Source organism: Pseudophryne corroboree, chromosome 8, assembly GCF_028390025.1.
Source record: "Pseudophryne corroboree isolate aPseCor3 chromosome 8, aPseCor3.hap2, whole genome shotgun sequence".
NCBI classification, from domain to species: domain Eukaryota; kingdom Metazoa; phylum Chordata; class Amphibia; order Anura; family Myobatrachidae; genus Pseudophryne; species Pseudophryne corroboree.
This window is the reverse complement of record NC_086451.1, coordinates 54,112,112-54,129,123: the sequence shown is the minus strand read 5'-3', so window position 1 is coordinate 54,129,123 and position 17,012 is coordinate 54,112,112. Positions and strand designations below refer to the sequence as shown.

The 17,012-nt window shown below is 53.0% G+C and overlaps 1 protein-coding gene across 1 annotated transcript in view; it reads right to left on the bottom strand.

Moving 5' to 3' along the window:
• IRAK1 (interleukin 1 receptor associated kinase 1) overlaps window positions 1-15,488 on the bottom strand; it is a 195,004-nt gene extending 179,516 nt beyond the window's left edge. Inside the window, exon 1 of the mRNA XM_063936388.1 lies at window positions 15,242-15,488. Within this exon, the coding sequence (XP_063792458.1) occupies window positions 15,242-15,311 (70 nt within the window). The 5' untranslated portion in view covers window positions 15,312-15,488. The remainder of the gene's footprint in view (window positions 1-15,241) is intronic.
• Between the last annotated feature and the right edge of the window lie 1,524 nt (window positions 15,489-17,012).

The following is a 17,012-nucleotide window of genomic DNA, read 5'->3' as shown; positions in this document are numbered from 1 at the left end:
TTTTGATCAGTCTCTGGCTGATGCTGTTTTGTTTCATACTGTTAACTGGTTCGTATGTTCCAAGTTGTACGGTGTGGATGGTGTGGGCTGATATGTATCTTGCCCTTAGATTAACAAAAATCCTTTCCTCGTACTGTCCATCTCCTCTGGGCACAGTTCTTTAACTGAGGTCTGGAGGAGGGGCATAGAGGGAGGAGCCAGTGCACACCCATCTAAAGTCTTTAGAGTGCCCATGTCTCCTGCGGAGCCCGTCTATACCTCATGGTCCTTACGGAGTCCCCAGCATCCTATACGGACTAGGAGAAAAAGATTTACCGGTAGGTTTAAAATCTTATTTTTTTTTTTGCTGAGGCAGTTACCTGCGCCCTAAGGGGGGTAATTCAAATGTTCACGCGCCCCCTATCTCACGTCTAAAGTGACGAGAGGTAGAGGTGCGATCGCAGCTGGGAGGGGGGAGAACACATTTGAATCCGACCCTAGGACTCCAATGGTTAAAATACACGTTTACACATACTTGCCGACATCCTGGCTGCTCTCCCCGGGAGAGACCAGCCAGGTAGGCTCAGCAAGGGGGGCGGGGCTGGGCTATTATGGCTAGAGGGGACAGGGCGGAGGCAGAGCGGGGTGTGGCTACCATGGCTGCATCATTGAAGCCACGCCCCCCGCTCTGTAATGCCGATATTACGGGATTATACTGCAGGGGGCGTGGCAAGAATCGCATCATCGACTGCCTGGACCGCCCACTTGACTCACTAAGTCAAGGCAAGGGGGACATTAAAAATCAGGAGACTTGCCTACTCTTTCAGGGGTCGGGAGGACCACCTGATTTTCTGGAGCCTCACCATTCGGGGAGAGTAGGTAAGTATGATTTTACAAATAACGAAACAGGAATTGTAGCACCTGTGTAGACACTACTAGTATATATATTAAATGAAAGATAAATTATGTAAGTATGCTTCTCCACTCTGTGCCGTAGCAAGGCACACTGGTAGTCAGTTGAGGTTTATTTTTAGACAGTGTGGGAGGGGGGAGGTGGGGGGGGGACTTCAGCGGCCCAATAGCGCACTAGCCCTATATCAAAAGTGAAAGGAAAAGGAAGAACGATTGCTCTGTGAGAATAGAAATCAACAGTCTTTATTTCAACTGGGTGTGGTGTGCAGTGCCGTAACTAGACATTTCAGCGCTGTGTGCAAGAAACAGCATCGGCGCCCCCCCCCCATATACAAAAACAGGGCCAGTGCGCTCAAAATATAGGGGGCGTGGCTTCATGGGGAAGGAGCATGGCCACAAAGCTCCCTTTTACACATTACGGCAGGCATAGTCCCCGTTTTACACATTACGGCTGCAGAGTCCCCCTTTTTACACATTAGGCAGGCAGACAATCCTCCTTTTACACATTGAGGCAGCAGTCCCCCTTTTTACACATTACGGGAGATACAAGGAGGGTGAGGATAAGGGTGCTGAGGGGGAGACACAGGGAGGGTGAGGATCAGGGTGCTGAGGGGGAGACACAGGGAGGGTGAGGATCAGGGTGCTGAGGGGGAGACACAGGGAGGGTGAGGATCAGGGTGCTGAGGGGGAGACACAGGGAGGGTGAGGATCAGGGTGCTGAGGGGGAGACACAGGGAGGGTGAGGATCAGTGTGCTGAGGGGGAGACACAAGGTGGGTGAGGATCAGGGTGCTGAGGGGGAGACACAGGGAGGGTGAGGATCAGGGTGCTGAGGGGGAGACACAGGGAGGGTGAGGATCAGGGTGCTGAGGGGGAGACACGGAGGGTGAGGATCAGGGTGCTGAGGGGGAGACACAGGGAGGGTGAGGATCAGGGTGCTGAGGGGGAGACACAAGGTGGGTGAGGATCAGGGTGCTGAGGGGGAGACACAGGGAGGGTGAGGATCAGGGTGCTGAGGGGGAGACACAGGGAGGGTGAGGATCAGGGTGCTGAGGGGGAGACACAAGGTGGGTGAGGATCAGGGTGCTGAGGGGGAGACACAGGGAGGGTGAGGATCAGGGTGCTGAGGGGGAGACACAGGGAGGGTGAGGATAAGGGTGCTGAGGGGGAGACAGGGAGGGTGAGGATCAGGGTGCTGAGGGGGAGACACAGGGAGGGGGAGGATCAGGGTGCTGAGGGGGAGACACAGGGAGGGTGAGGATCAGGGTGCTGAGGGGGAGACAGGGAGGGTGAGGATCAGGGTGCTGAGGGGGAGACACAGGGAGGGTGAGGATCAGGGTACTGAGGGGGAGACACAAGGTGGGTGAGGATCAGGGTGCTGAGGGGGAGACACAGGGAGGGTGAGGATCAGGGTGCTGAGGGGGAGACAGGGAGGGTGAGGATCAGGGTGCTGAGGGGGAGACACACGGAGGGTGAGGATCAGGGTGCTGAGGGGGATACACAGGGAGGGTGAGGATCAGGGTGCTGAGGGGGAGACACAGGGAGGGTGAGGATCAGGGTGCTGAGGGGGAGACACAGGGAGGGTGAGGATCAGGGTGCTGAGGGGGAGACACAGGGAGGGTGAGGATCAGGGTGCTGAGGGGGAGACACAGGGAGGGTGAGGATCAGGGTGCTGAGGGGGAGACACAGGGAGGGTGAGGATCAGGGTGCTGAGGGGGAGACACAAGGTGGGTGAGGATCAGGGTGCTGAGGGGGAGACACAAGGAGGGTGAGGATCAGGGTGCTGAGGGGGAGACACAGGGAGGGTGAGGATCAGGGTGCTGAGGGGGAGACACAGGGAGGGTGAGGATAAGGGTGCTGAGGGGGAGACACAGGGAGGGTGAGGATCAGGGTGCTGAGGGGGAGACACAGGGAGGGTGAGGATCAGGGTGCTGAGAGGGAGACACAGGGAGGGTGAGGATCAGGGTGCTGAGGGGGAGACACAGGGAGGGTGAGGATAAGGGTGCTGAGGGGGAGACACAGGGAGGGTGAGGATCAGGGTGCGGAGGGGGAGACACAAGGAGGGTGAGGATCAGGGTGCTGAGGGGGATACACAGGGAGGGTGAGGATCAGGGTGCTGAGGGGGAGACACAGGGAGGGTGAGGATCAGGGTGCTGAGGGGGAGACACAGGGAGGGTGAGGATCAGGGTGCTGAGGGGGAGACACAGGGAGGGTGAGGATCAGGGTACTGAGGGGGAGACACAGGGAGGGTGAGGATCAGGGTGCTGAGGGGGAGACACAAGGTGGGTGAGGATCAGGGTGCTGAGGGGGAGACACAAGGAGGGTGAGGATCAGGGTGCTGAGGGGGAGACACAGGGAGGGTGAGGATCAGGGTGCTGAGGGGGAGACACAGGGAGGGTGAGGATAAGGGTGCTGAGGGGGAGACACAGGGAGGGTGAGGATCAGGGTGCTGAGGGGGAGACACAGGGAGGGTGAGGATCAGGGTGCTGAGAGGGAGACACAGGGAGGGTGAGGATCAGGGTGCTGAGGGGGAGACACAGGGAGGGTGAGGATCAGGGTGCTGAGGGGGAGACACAGGGAGGGTGAGGATCAGGGTGCTGAGGGGGAGACACAAGGTGGGTGAGGATCAGGGTGCTGAGGGGGAGACACAGGGAGGGTGAGGATCAGGGTGCTGAGGGGGAGACACAGGGAGGGTGAGGATAAGGGTGCTGAGGGGGAGACAGGGAGGGTGAGGATCAGGGTGCTGAGGGTGAGACACAGGGAGGGTGAGGATCAGGGTGCTGAGGGGGAGACACAGGGAGGGTGAGGATCAGGGTGCTGAGGGGGAGACAGAGAGGGTGAGGATCAGGGTGCTGAGGGTGAGACACAGGGAGGGTGAGGATCAGGGTACTGAGGGGGAGACACAAGGTGGGTGAGGATCAGGGTGCTGAGGGGGAGACACAGGGAGGGTGAGGATCAGGGTGCTGAGGGGGAGACAGGGAGGGTGAGGATCAGGGTGCTGAGGGGGAGACACACGGAGGGTGAGGATCAGGGTGCTGAGGGGGATACACAGGGAGGGTGAGGATCAGGGTGCTGAGGGGGAGACACAGGGAGGGTGAGGATCAGGGTGCTGAGGGGGAGACACAGGGAGGGTGAGGATCAGGGTGCTGAGGGGGAGACACAGGGAGGGTGAGGATCAGGGTGCTGAGGGGGAGACACAAGGTGGGTGAGGATCAGGGTGCTGAGGGGGAGACACAAGGAGGGTGAGGATCAGGGTGCTGAGGGGGAGACACAGGGAGGGTGAGGATCAGGGTGCTGAGGGGGAGACACAGGGAGGGTGAGGATAAGGGTGCTGAGGGGGAGACACAGGGAGGGTGAGGATCAGGGTGCTGAGGGGGAGACACAGGGAGGGTGAGGATCAGGGTGCTGAGAGGGAGACACAGGGAGGGTGAGGATCAGGGTGCTGAGGGGGAGACACAGGGAGGGTGAGGATAAGGGTGCTGAGGGGGAGACACAGGGAGGGTGAGGATCAGGGTGCTGAGGGGGAGACACAAGGAGGGTGAGGATCAGGGTGCTGAGGGGGAGACACAGGGAGGGTGAGGATCAGGGTGCTGAGGGGGAGACACAGGGAGGGTGAGGATAAGGGTGCTGAGGGGGAGACACAGGGAGGGTGAGGATCAGGGTGCTGAGGGGGAGACACAGGGAGGGTGAGGATCAGGGTGCTGAGAGGGAGACACAGGGAGGGTGAGGATCAGGGTGCTGAGGGGGAGACACAGGGAGGGTGAGGATCAGGGTGCTGAGGGGGAGACACAGGGAGGGTGAGGATCAGGGTGCGGAGGGGGAGACACAGGGAGGGTGAGGATCAGGGTGCTGAGAGGGAGACACAGGGAGGGTGAGGATCAGGGTGCTGAGGGGGAGACACAGGGAGGGTGAGGATCAGGGTGCTGAGGGGGAGACACAGGGAGGGTGAGGATCAGGGTGCTGAGGGGGAGACACAGGGAGGGTGAGGATCAGGGTGCTGAGGGGGAGACACAGGGAGGGTGAGGATCAGGGTGCTGAGGGGGAGACACAAGGTGGGTGAGGATCAGGGTGCTGAGGGGGAGACACAAGGAGGGTGAGGATCAGGGTGCTGAGGGGGAGACACAGGGAGGGTGAGGATCAGGGTGCTGAGGGGGAGACACAGGGAGGGTGAGGATAAGGGTGCTGAGGGGGAGACACAGGGAGGGTGAGGATCAGGGTGCTGAGGGGGAGACACAGGGAGGGTGAGGATCAGGGTGCTGAGAGGGAGACACAGGGAGGGTGAGGATCAGGGTGCTGAGGGGGAGACACAGGGAGGGTGAGGATCAGGGTGCTGAGGGGGAGACACAGGGAGGGTGAGGATCAGGGTGCGGAGGGGGAGACACAGGGAGGGTGAGGATCAGGGTGCTGAGAGGGAGACACAGGGAGGGTGAGGATCAGGGTGCTGAGGGGGAGACACAAGGAGGGTGAGGATCAGGGTGCTGAGGGGGAGACACAAGGAGGGTGAGGATCAGGGTGCTGAGGGGGAGATGCAGGGAAATAGGAGGCAGGAGGAAACGGAGCGCAGCATCAGCGGCTGTGTGTACGTGCTGTCAGTGGGGACTCGGACTTTACTAAGTCGACAGCAGCACACAGGCTCTTCCATGTTCCACGTTCTATAGGCTCCAGGGCTCCTCGCTGTGCAGCAGGAGAGTCAGGGCGCAGGGCAGTGTGGGAGAGACGTCTGACATCATCATGTGACGTCTCTCCCGAATTGCAGGGGAGGGGGGCCGGGCTGCCGCTGGGCCATCTGTTATACTGACGCCGCAGCGCTGCACTGAGCTTACAGCAGCAGTGGCGACTTGAAAACCTCCTCTGAAATGAAGTTACATAGAAACATAGAATTTGACGGCAGATAGAGAACCACTTGGCCCATCTAGTCTGCCCCTTTTTTTTTTTTTTTTTATCCTTTAGGCAATCTCAACCCTTTTTGAACCAAACTCCTGCACAGTTTAGGATACAACATGCAAAATAGCTCTCCCCAGGAGACACTGTATTAAACTGCAGCAATTACTGCAACTCGCTCTCGCAGAGAAAATGCTCTACTGCTGTTTACAGGATGCATGAAAGGTCCTGCAGTTAGAATAACAGTATATACACCTGAAACAGTCATTAGTGCCAGCACACAACATGGATATGTTACACAGATTCTGCAACTGTTAGCTTGGCATGAAAGAAGCTGGCAATCACTTATTTCAATGCAAAACCAGACAAGAGCAGACATGTATTGCCCCAGACCCCAGTACAGGGGCTGGCTGCACAGGTTAAATGCAAGAGCCAATATCATCCCGCAGAACATCAGAGTACAGGCTGGGGGGTGACAGGGTGCAGGGGTGACCGTCAGGGTACAGGGCTGGGGAGGGGTGACAGACAGGGTGCAGGAGAGGAGCTGCACACCCAGGTACATAGAGTAGAGGGCAGGGGGCAACCTCACAGCATGGCACAGATACCCTCTAGCAGTCCAGGGGGTGTGTCAATCTGGTCACCAGAAAGGAGGGAGAGAGACAGGAGTGAGAGTGTGGGCAAGTGTTGGCAATGGAGAAGGATGAGTGAATGTGGTGTGTGGGGAATAAGCTCTCCTGGCTGTGATCAGCCACCGATGGTAACCCAAGTGCCACAGTCATCAGCCAGTAACATACGTATGCGGCCACTTACCGGCGATCTGGTCTTCTGAGAAGTCACACTGTGCAATGCAAGACAAGGAAACACGGGTCAGTCAGTACAATGTGAGCGCGTACCCACATCCCGATCACTGTCCGGCACTATATACACCGGCTACAGCGCAAACATTGCTTAATCCCCCGGCCCAGCATAACCTATGCGGCCGGTAGCAGCCCCTCCTCACCATGTCTGCGGCCGCCGCTGTCTCCAAGTTGAAGCCGAAGCCGCCGCCGCCGCCTTCAGTACAGAGTAGGTTTTCAGAGGAAGTTGCGGGCGGGTGAGCGGGCAGCGGCTGCAGAGGGACACGGGCGGGCGGCGGTGGCAACTTCAGCAGTATCATGCAGGCGGCGCCGCCGTCTGCGGGACACGGGCGGCGCCGCCACCATCAGCAGTCAGTCGGAGCTAGCGGGTGTGATGGCCGATGGTGCGCCCTCAGTGCATTTGCGCTGTGGGCAAGGCACCATCGGCACACACCTAGTTACGGCTCTGGTGGTGTGTTCAATCTGCAATCTAAATTGCAGTGTAAAAATAAAGCAGCCAGTATTTACCCTGCACAGAAATAAAATAACCCACCCAAATCTAACTCTTTCTGCACGTTATATCTGCCCCCCCCCCCCCCCTGCAGTGCACATGGTTTTGCCCAACTGCTAAAAAATGTCCTGCTGCGATCAACTTGGAATTACCCCCACTGTTCTGTACTGATGAAGTGGTTTAATTGCAATGTGTATAAAACAAATACAGGGTTACAATATCCCATTATTTTCTGCTATAGGCTAACAAGACTTGTGTAATATAGAATGTTGGCCCTCATTCCGAGTTGATCGCACGATTGGAACGATAATCTGTGCCGAGCGAAGCGGGAGCGGAGCGAGGCACCTTGCCCGAAGCATGGCGAGCAAAGCGAGCCATGCAAGGGGACACGGTGCACTAATTGGACTTCCCGGTCACTGTACGGAGAAAACGACACAAAAAAAACATGAAAAACTCCTTTTGAACTGTTGACCTACGCCATGTCGACCTAGAACCCCTGGTTGTTCAAATTGCCAGAACTTTGAGTCATTCCTCTGGACTAGTACTCTTAGTGCATGTGCTCCTGCCTGCTCCTGGATCTCCAGCTCAGTGCATTACACCTGTTCCAGCCGGGTCTGCTACTCCGGTTCAAATCCGGTCATCATCCGGTTCCAGTCCCGTCACCTGCCGGTTCCAGTCTGGTCATCATCCGGTTCCAGTCTGGTCCCAGTCCGGTCACCATTTGACTCCAGTCCGGTCACCTGCCGGTTCCATTCCGGTCACCTGTCGGTTCCAGTCCGGTCACCATTTGACTCCAGTCCGGTCACCTGTCGGTTCCAGTCTGGTTTTCTCATCTCAGTATTATTCATATGAGGAAAAACTACCTACGACCTCCCTGTTTCCTCCCTACCAACATTAAACCTACACCAGTTCCCGAAGCCTCATCTATGCTATGCAGAGCAGGGGTGGGGGTGAGAGTGCTACCCCTAACTACCCCCGCCCCACCACCCCACTCCGGGACATTGTGCCCTGTGGATGGGACAGCCAGGCAGTTCCCGAAAATCGGTACTATCCTATCCAAAGCAGGACGGCTGTGGGGTATGCATAGGATTCCCCCAGTGCCACACATAAGATGGCCACTGGCCAGTAGGAGCACAGTGGGCCTGATTCAGATGTGGACGGAGGAACAACTGCTGCTGCTGCTTATACAAAAGCAGCAGTGGTAGCGCTAATATGGTAATACAGCAGGATGCGTCATGCCTCCTGCGTGCATTACTGATCCGAGCTGCATCCTAGGACGCAGTATCGGATCTTCTGCAGCACTATCGGCTGGCTGAGTGACCCAAGGAGTCGCGCAAGTCAGCCACCGCATCTACTATGAAGGAGCCATTAAATCTCCAACCTCAGATGGAGAATCCTGGCCTAGTCCCTCCCTAAAAACAGCGGCAACACATATCCATTTTGAGAAATAGGCTGTTGCCGCCCCCTCCCATCCTCAAGTGGTATCAGACTGTCAATCACTGATAATCTTATACCGTAGTATGACCAACATCATAGACCTGTACTGCACATGTGTAGCAAGGGCCAGTGTACTAGTGCAGTCACTGGACCTGCTACTATGTGCTCTGTTCCTCCTTGCCTGGGATGGGCTGGGATCTGGAGGGATCCTGGCGCCGTCCTATGGGAAAGGATCCGCCAGTGGCACCAGGCAGCGCTGGGGACCTGGACCATGTCTGGTCCAGTCCCCACCTGCCTAACTGGCTGCAGATTTCGACAGGACCGTGGAGGCGGTGGTTAATCGCCACTGCCGCTCCACGTGTGTAATGGCGGACCTGCATCCAGAGTGGCGGCGGAGAGTCAATCCCGGCTCGCCACGTCATAGCCCCGCCCCCTGGCAATGGCTTATATCAGCAATATGGGGCAATATGTCGGCCGGGAGGGAGCAGTGAAGAACTCCCGAATATTGAAAATAGAAGGCACCGGAAGTCTTGGAAGGCGGTGGCAGTTGTGAAAAAGCTGTTACACACCGCCGCCCACCAGGTTAAGATCAAAGAGCTGATGCTTGTCGGTGAAGACGTTGGAAGCCCTGGGACAGCGGTGTGCAACGGAAAAGAGCTTTCTCTGGCCATCATTGCCCATGTGAAGACTCCAGGAAGCCCGGAGGTGGTGGGAGCCATCCCGCCTTCGGCGAAGACCACGCGGTGGGCGGGTCCAGACCAAGCTTGGTCCAGCCACAGCCCTTAGGTTGGGTAAGTCCAAACGGTCCCAACCTAGACAACAAGGGTTTGGGCACTAGGCCCGTGGGTATAGCAGGCAATAGGCCTGGGATGCATTAGATGGGCACTAAGCATGGGGGACATAAAGGGGTATTAGGCCCAATAGAATGGCACAATAGATGGGCACTAGGCCCGGGGAGCAGTGTGGGCAGTAGGCCCAATAGAGTTGCACACTAGGCAGGCACTAGGCCATGGATAGAATCTTTAGCCCCCAACGGTAGCAATAGGTCGGGGCCCCGTGGCACAAAGCTATTGTAAGAGGCTCGGGTAGGTGGGCAATAGGCCCAAAGCATTTGGATCATTTCAGGTAGGTGGGCAACTGGCCCATGGCAGCAGATAGTCCCCCAGATAGGCAACAATAGGCCGGGACACAGTGGGCGGTAAGCCCAAACCTTTTGTGTGGACGACAAGGTTGGTATAGGAAATGGCGCAAGGCCCAGTAGTCTTAGTAAGTCGGCGCTAGGCCATGGTATCTGTTGATCCTGCACTAGGCCGCAAGTTGGATAAGTCGGCGCTAGGCCATGGTATTGCTATTCATCCGGCACTAGGCGCAGGTTGGATAAGTCGGCGCTATGCCGCAGATGTGGTAAGTCGGTGCTAGGCCAGTGTATCTCTTGATCTAGCGCTAGGCCACAGGTTGGATAAGTCGGCGCTACGCCACAGATGTGGTAAGTCGGCGCAAGCCGTGGTATCTCTTGATCCTGCGCTAGGCCGCAGGTTGGATAAGTCTGAATTATGCCGCAGATGTGGTAAGTTGGCGCTAGGCCGTGGTGTCTCTTGATCCAGCACTAGGCCACAGGTTGGATAAGTTGGCGCTACGCCGCAGATGTGGTAAGTCAGCGCCAGGCCGTGGTATCTCTTCATCCACCAAAAACCCTCTACACATTGGTCGACCCGCCGCCGAGCTACCCAATGGGCGATACGGCAGACGGGCCGATCCAGCAGCGGGGGGAGGTGACAGGGGGCACCCGGCTCCATAGCAGTGCATGCAAATATGGACGAGATTGTCCATATTGGCCTGCATGCATAAGCGATAGGGCACCAATGATGAAAGTGCGTGGGGCCACGCCTCATTCATCGTTGGTGCCTCCACACTGAATGATATGAACGAGTTCTCATTTATTAATGAACAAGAACATTCATATCGTTTAGTGCTATCGCCCAGTGTGTAGGACCCTTTAGACCGCAGGAGGGTGGTAGGAGTAGAGGAGAGAAAGCAGTTGGCTGACGAGACTGGACAGAGTGGAGGAGGTGGTATGGAATCTAGAGAAGGTGGTGATTTAGATCTTCCTCTTGCCGTATTCAGGAGATCCAACACTCAATTTGCCCTGGGATGCACTCTCCGCGGCACAGGGGACAGCTGGAATGTGTTGCAAACCACTGTAAGATGCAGCTTGGATGGTACTTGTGGCTGCAGGGCAGGGTAGACACTCGCTCCCCATCATGGTACTCCATTAGACAGATAGCACATGACTGTGTCGCTTCATCCCCAGCAGTGATGGTAGATTGGAAAAATCTGATCTTTAACTGCAAGGACTGGACATTCTGCCTGTGCATCTCTTCCACCACAGCTGGCCTGTTCTGTTCCATGATCTCTTCCAAAATGGCCGGGATATTCTGCTCATTGTCAGCTTCCTCAGCGGCTGTCCTCATCTGCATGACGATCTCGTGCACCATGTCCGAGAGATTCTGCCTATTCTCCGCTGGCTGCTGAGACGTTGGCTGTAGATGACTTGGACCAGGGAGAGGATCTGGACTTGGTCCGTCTGTTGGTGCCATCTCAGGAGCAGGAAGAGGAGAACGGCTTCGGTGTCTCTGCTCCCTCTGAGGTCTCTGTAGACGAGCGGATGTTCCTGCTCTTGACAGGTGTTCCTGGGTGTCCTGACGAGATCTTCTTTCACCTCTTTGGCGCTCAGACCGCAGTCTCTCCTCAAATACGGTCTGGGATGAATCATCTGAAAAGATATACCTTATATAGTAGCCATAACAATTACGTATCGATAACATGTACCAATCAATTGCCGATCAATAACTTGAGTTACAGTAAACATTTTGGTATATCATTGATAGTGTTACACTGTAAGAGACTGTCAGAATAAGAGTTGTTTCATTTATTATAGTTATTTTTTGTAAGTGAAATTTCCATTAAGAGCAATATTACAGCATTAAGCAAGAAAGGAACCAATAAGGAGCCGCTCTCATTGGGAGAATGGATCTCTAGGTGTTCCGGTAAGATAAGACACAGAATATTGCAGGTAGAACAGAAGGCCTGAGGGGAGCTGCACTAAACAGAAGCGATATAGGGAGACAAGAAAAGCGACAAGAGGGGAAATGAGAGGTAAAAAGGAGGAGGGGGAGAAAGAAGAGAGTGTTGGTAGGGGTGCAGGCAGGAAGGGAGGAGGAAGGGGGAGTGCTGGCATGACAAATCATTAAGTGATAAAATATCAGATCTAAGCAGGGGATATAGTGGAGGAGGCCTCATTGTGACAAATACAAGGTGCCCAACTGGCTGGGGTGATCAGGCAGGACGCTAGAAATGTATTCCAGGTGTAGATTTTCCAAATAGGGTTGAGTAGAGCAGAGAAGGGAGGCAGCGCTGGATGTTTCTAAAGAGCAGCAGCAGTACAATTAGCTGCATTTAGCTGCATGAGTGAGTACTGCTGTGTGTGTCTGCAGCGGAGTAGGGAATGGTAATACCAGTGAGTGTAAAGGGCCCTACACACATGCCGATTTGTGTTAAAGATATGAACGATCTTGTTCATAAATGAACGAGAACTCGTTCAAATCTTTCAGTGTGGAGGCTCCTTCATCGCTGGTCCCCCGTCGGCTGTGCATGCAGGCCAATATGGACGATCTTGTCCATATTTGCCTGCACTTCAATGGAGCTGCGTGACGGGGGGAGTGAAGAAACTTCACTCCCCCCGTCACTGCCCCCCCGCCGCCGGGTCGCCCGTCGTCCGTATCCGCCGTCAGGCAGCTCGGCGGCGGATCGGCCAATGTGTAGGGCCTATAACATTCAGACGATCAGTCGCTGACCAGAACCCTGTGATTCTCAGACAGTTCCACTATAAGTATCCCAAGGAGCCTCTATAATATCTATGAGTGGTCAGAGGGGGAATAAATGAGAAGGCACCAGAGGAACGAGTGCGGCTCAGAGTGGATATTGAGCTAGATGTGAGGGTGCATTAGTGGGGGTAGAATAGGTGGGAGTAGGGTAATAAAGGGATGGGAATAAGTGTGTGAGGGCTGTGGGAGAGTCTAGCCTAGCCTGTAAGGAACATAAGTGAGTAGCGGAATGGGAAAACATCTAAAAAAACTGAACTAGTCTTTACATTGAAAAATGATGAGGACTGAGCTGTAATGGATCAGGTCGGTGTTTTTTATACTTGGTCCTCAGGAACCCTCACAGGCCATGTTTTCCAGACCTCCTGTGTCTCCCTAGATTGTGTCAGTCAGGAATGAATGCGCTGCAACTTTTGAAATGTGACAGATACAGCGAGTGATGAGCCCACCTGTACCCCAGCAAGGGGGTCTGCAGCACGTGACCTGTCAGCGGTCCTGAGGGGTGAGTATGAGAAACCCCTTACATAATACAATGACTTGGTGATTTTGTGAACTCGGAGACACCATGTTACTTCTCTGTTCAGCTGCTGGACCCAGAGCTCAGCTGTCAGCTCCTATTTCCCCCTCTGCATTAGTTCCCCATCACTGCGTCCCTCCTCGCTAGTCTGCACCCATGACCTGCCTTGTTCCCTGCGCCAGCGCACTCTCAGGCCTACATAAGCAGAAACACCTCACACCCACAATTCATCCGGGCATGTCCTCTATCTCACCCTGCACCTTCTCATGGCTGCTGGTGACATCTCACCCAACCTTGGACCCCGTACACTCCCCACTATCTGCTCACACTCCTCTTTCCACCCCAAACTTTCCAACCAGCTCATGCATGTAATTCCTCCAACCTGACCCACATATCTCCCATACTCTGTAAAGTACATAAACCATAGACCTCAGATTCACATTACAGTTTCCAGATCGTAGACTGTTGGTTGGTAAAATTAAAAATATATTGAGATAGTTTCCGAGGGAGGCTCTGAGATTTCGGCTACCTAGGGGCCTCCACAGAGTTTAATACGGCACCACTCACACCCGTCCATGATCTTCTTATTTCACTATCTATCACACCCCATTGCCAGTTCATTTTGATGCACAGAGCACATTGCATTGTTATCAGACTGCGTCACCCTCCTATTGGTCCAGCAACTGAATAGAGATGGTAGCTCAATAGATCCTAAATCAGCCTTGTGTTATGTGTGATTCCAAATCCACAGCACCATTGTGTTATTACTGAACAGTACCCATAATGGGTCAGATGGTTTATATATATATATATATATATATATATTAGTAATGAGCGGATTCGGTTTTACTCGGTTTTACTCGGTTCTCAAAACGGCATCTTATTGGCTATCCAAAACACGTGACATCCGTGAGCCAATAAGATGCCGTTTGAGAACCGAGTAAAACCGAAACCGCTCATCACTAATAAATATATATATATATATATATATATATATATATATATACTGTGTGTGTGTGTATATATATATATATATAATATATGTGTGAGGCAGGCAATAGAGATAATGGGGGTCATTCCGAGTTGATCGTAGCTGTGCTAAATTTAGCACAGCTACGATCGTAAACTCAGACATGCGGGGGGAAGCCCAGCACAGGGCTAGTCCGCCCCGCATGTCAGTGCCGGCCCCCCGCACAAATACAAAAGCATCGCACAGAGGCAATGCCTTTGTATCTGTGGAGTAACTCCCGGCCAGTGCAACTTTTGCGGCTGGCCGGGAGTTGTGTCTCGCTGCCGCTGGCCGCAGCAGCCGTGTGATACATCACGCAGCCGCCGGGCCACGCACCCCCAACGGTCCGGCCACGCCTGCATTGGCCGGACCGTGCCTACTAAACAGCGGCTTAACGCCGCCGTTCAGCCCCCTCCCACCCAGCGACCGCCTCTGTCTCAGAGGCGATCTCTGGACACCGACGACTGCCATGCGCAGGCGCACTGAGGCGCCGGCGCATGTGCAGTTCCGACCCGATCGCTGCGCTGTGATAAACTGCAGCGAGCAATCGGGTCGGAATGACCCCCTATGTGCAGCTAAGGCCCCCATACAGTACATCATCAATTATAAAACTACAAAAGAAATATTCACAAATTCAGTAGTATTCCCCCCCTCAATCCAATTTAACCACTTAACTGGCATGGCCAGATTACATTACCGCGCCACCCCACTGTGTACCCCAGTTTGTGACAAGGAGGTCCTCTCTGCAGATGTGCATAATATAATATTTAAAAAAATACTTCTTCTATTATATTAATAAAAATATAAAGAAAATCAATGTTATGAATGGTTTTAAAAAGAAAAGTCGTCAGATAAGTGGTTAAAAATTCCCCAATTGTTACCATACACTAGCAATATACAGCTTTAATTGATCTGTAAAATTCAACATATTTAAAACCTGATTTACCATTCACTGGTCAGAATCTGCGATCTGTGATCCCCATATATTGTACATTTTGTTTACACAATCATCTGCAAATTGCCAAATTGCCCTAATTTATTGCTGGTGTATGGGGGCCACATCTCCAACTGCCACCCACATGCCACACAGGCTGAGAGGACATAGCGGAGATTTATCACAGCTTGGAGAAAGGTAATGTGGGGAGAGATAAAGTACCAGCCACTCAGCTCCTGTAATTTTAATGACAGTTGGAAGCTGATCGCTTGGTACTTCATTTCTTTCCAATCTTTGATAAATCTGCCCCTTAGATTGAAATCACTGCCCCAAAATCTCACTTACCATGATCTCCGTGACGGCTCCATCTCCTCTGATCCTCCAGGAGCCGTCTCAGCTCCGTTCTCCTGCTCATCTCCAGATGTTCAATAAATCCACCAAATAGAAAAAATAAAATAAAAAAATATTCAGGAAAATCACAGATTTTATTGTGCTCTGAACAACAAGATAAACGCTGGAAGTAGAACACTAGCTGCCAAAGCACACTAGCTCGCTCTTCCAAGGCAAGACTATAGTATCAGCCACCAGAGCTTCAACTGTCAACTGCCACTGATGCTGCTGTGCACTGGGCTCCTATACCTGTCCATAGACAAAATGGCTGACTTGCCCGCATCACTCACTGCAGTCAGGCGGCCATATTTCTTACTGGCATGGAGAAAACCAGCTACTGAGTATCTGTATTATCATGACTTTTACTGATGACTAGCTGACACAATATTTCTACAAACTTTCCAATGAAGCCCCACCCACTACCCCATAAGCACCACCCCCTGTCCAGTCAAAGATTGGGACTTTTGGATGTAATAGTGACAGTGGGTTGGTATGTCTCATGGTAAATTCTTCTCAATTCCAAATCATTACTCTACAGTCTGCAACATACTAATCCATAGGCCCCAATTGATAATGTAATAATTTCCATATTATTTCTTATCTGCAGCCTTGCTTATCAATCCTGTGGCCGTGGCCAGGAGACTGATTACAGCCGCTAGAACTATCCTCACCAGGAGCTGCGGAACTGCGCTTCTTCCAGATCCTAACAAAATGTGTCTGAGTGACAGGACATAGCTCCGTCGTGGTGAAACGCATTGGATGTTATCCACTGGTTAGCTGTTATCAGTTCAGATAAGGTATCCAGCTTTATATTCATTGTACATGCAATATTGTAGGACTTTAGTAGTATATTTGTAAGCAGGATTACACTATGTGTTCTTGTTATATTTCATTGAATTTATGTTATGGCAGAAATGCCTGTTATTGGTAATACTTTGGGGGTCATTTTGGATATCAGTGAAACTCAATCTTCTTATATTTTTGGTTCAGATGAATTTTTGTATACTTTGCACAATTGATGCTCTCTCTTGTTGCTGCACTAGGGGGCGCCCTTGTCTGATCTATGTTTCAGAAACTCTGAGAGTTCTTCGTGTAAATTCCGACGTGGAGCTTTGCCGTCCCTTATGTGTGATGTCTACGCACATAACGGACGTTTCAATTGTGGACAATTTTAATTTGACACCTCACTTGGAATATTGTTTTATTATATACTTGTTTTATATACTTATTTATCTCGTAACGAGTGAGAACAAGAAAATCACTCGTTAAATCTACCCCCAAAACTTAAAATATTGATTCTTCTGAAATCCATGGTTTTGATAACCGACATGGTGCAAGATGTTGGGCGCATAATCAGTAATTGCTGCTAATATAAATTAATTTAGTGTAAACCTTAATAATCCAGAGGCTGCAATTCCCCCAGTCAGGGCAGGTACATTGTGAAACTTGTTTTCATTAGTTACAACTGAATATTATGGGCCTGATTCAGGTTGGATCGCAAATCGGGATCCAACCGTAATTTTTACGATCGGCAGGGGGTCGCAGAAAATGCAATCGTCTCTGTCTATCAATCAGGCAGAGGCAGTCGGGGGGGGGGGGGGGGCGGGCGACGCTCTGTTTCCAGTGAAGAGACGAGTGGTGCAGCACGTACGGGTGACAGAGCCGGCCGAACGGGGGCATGATCACGGTTTCTGCGTGACATCACACGCAGCCGCCGCATTCAAGA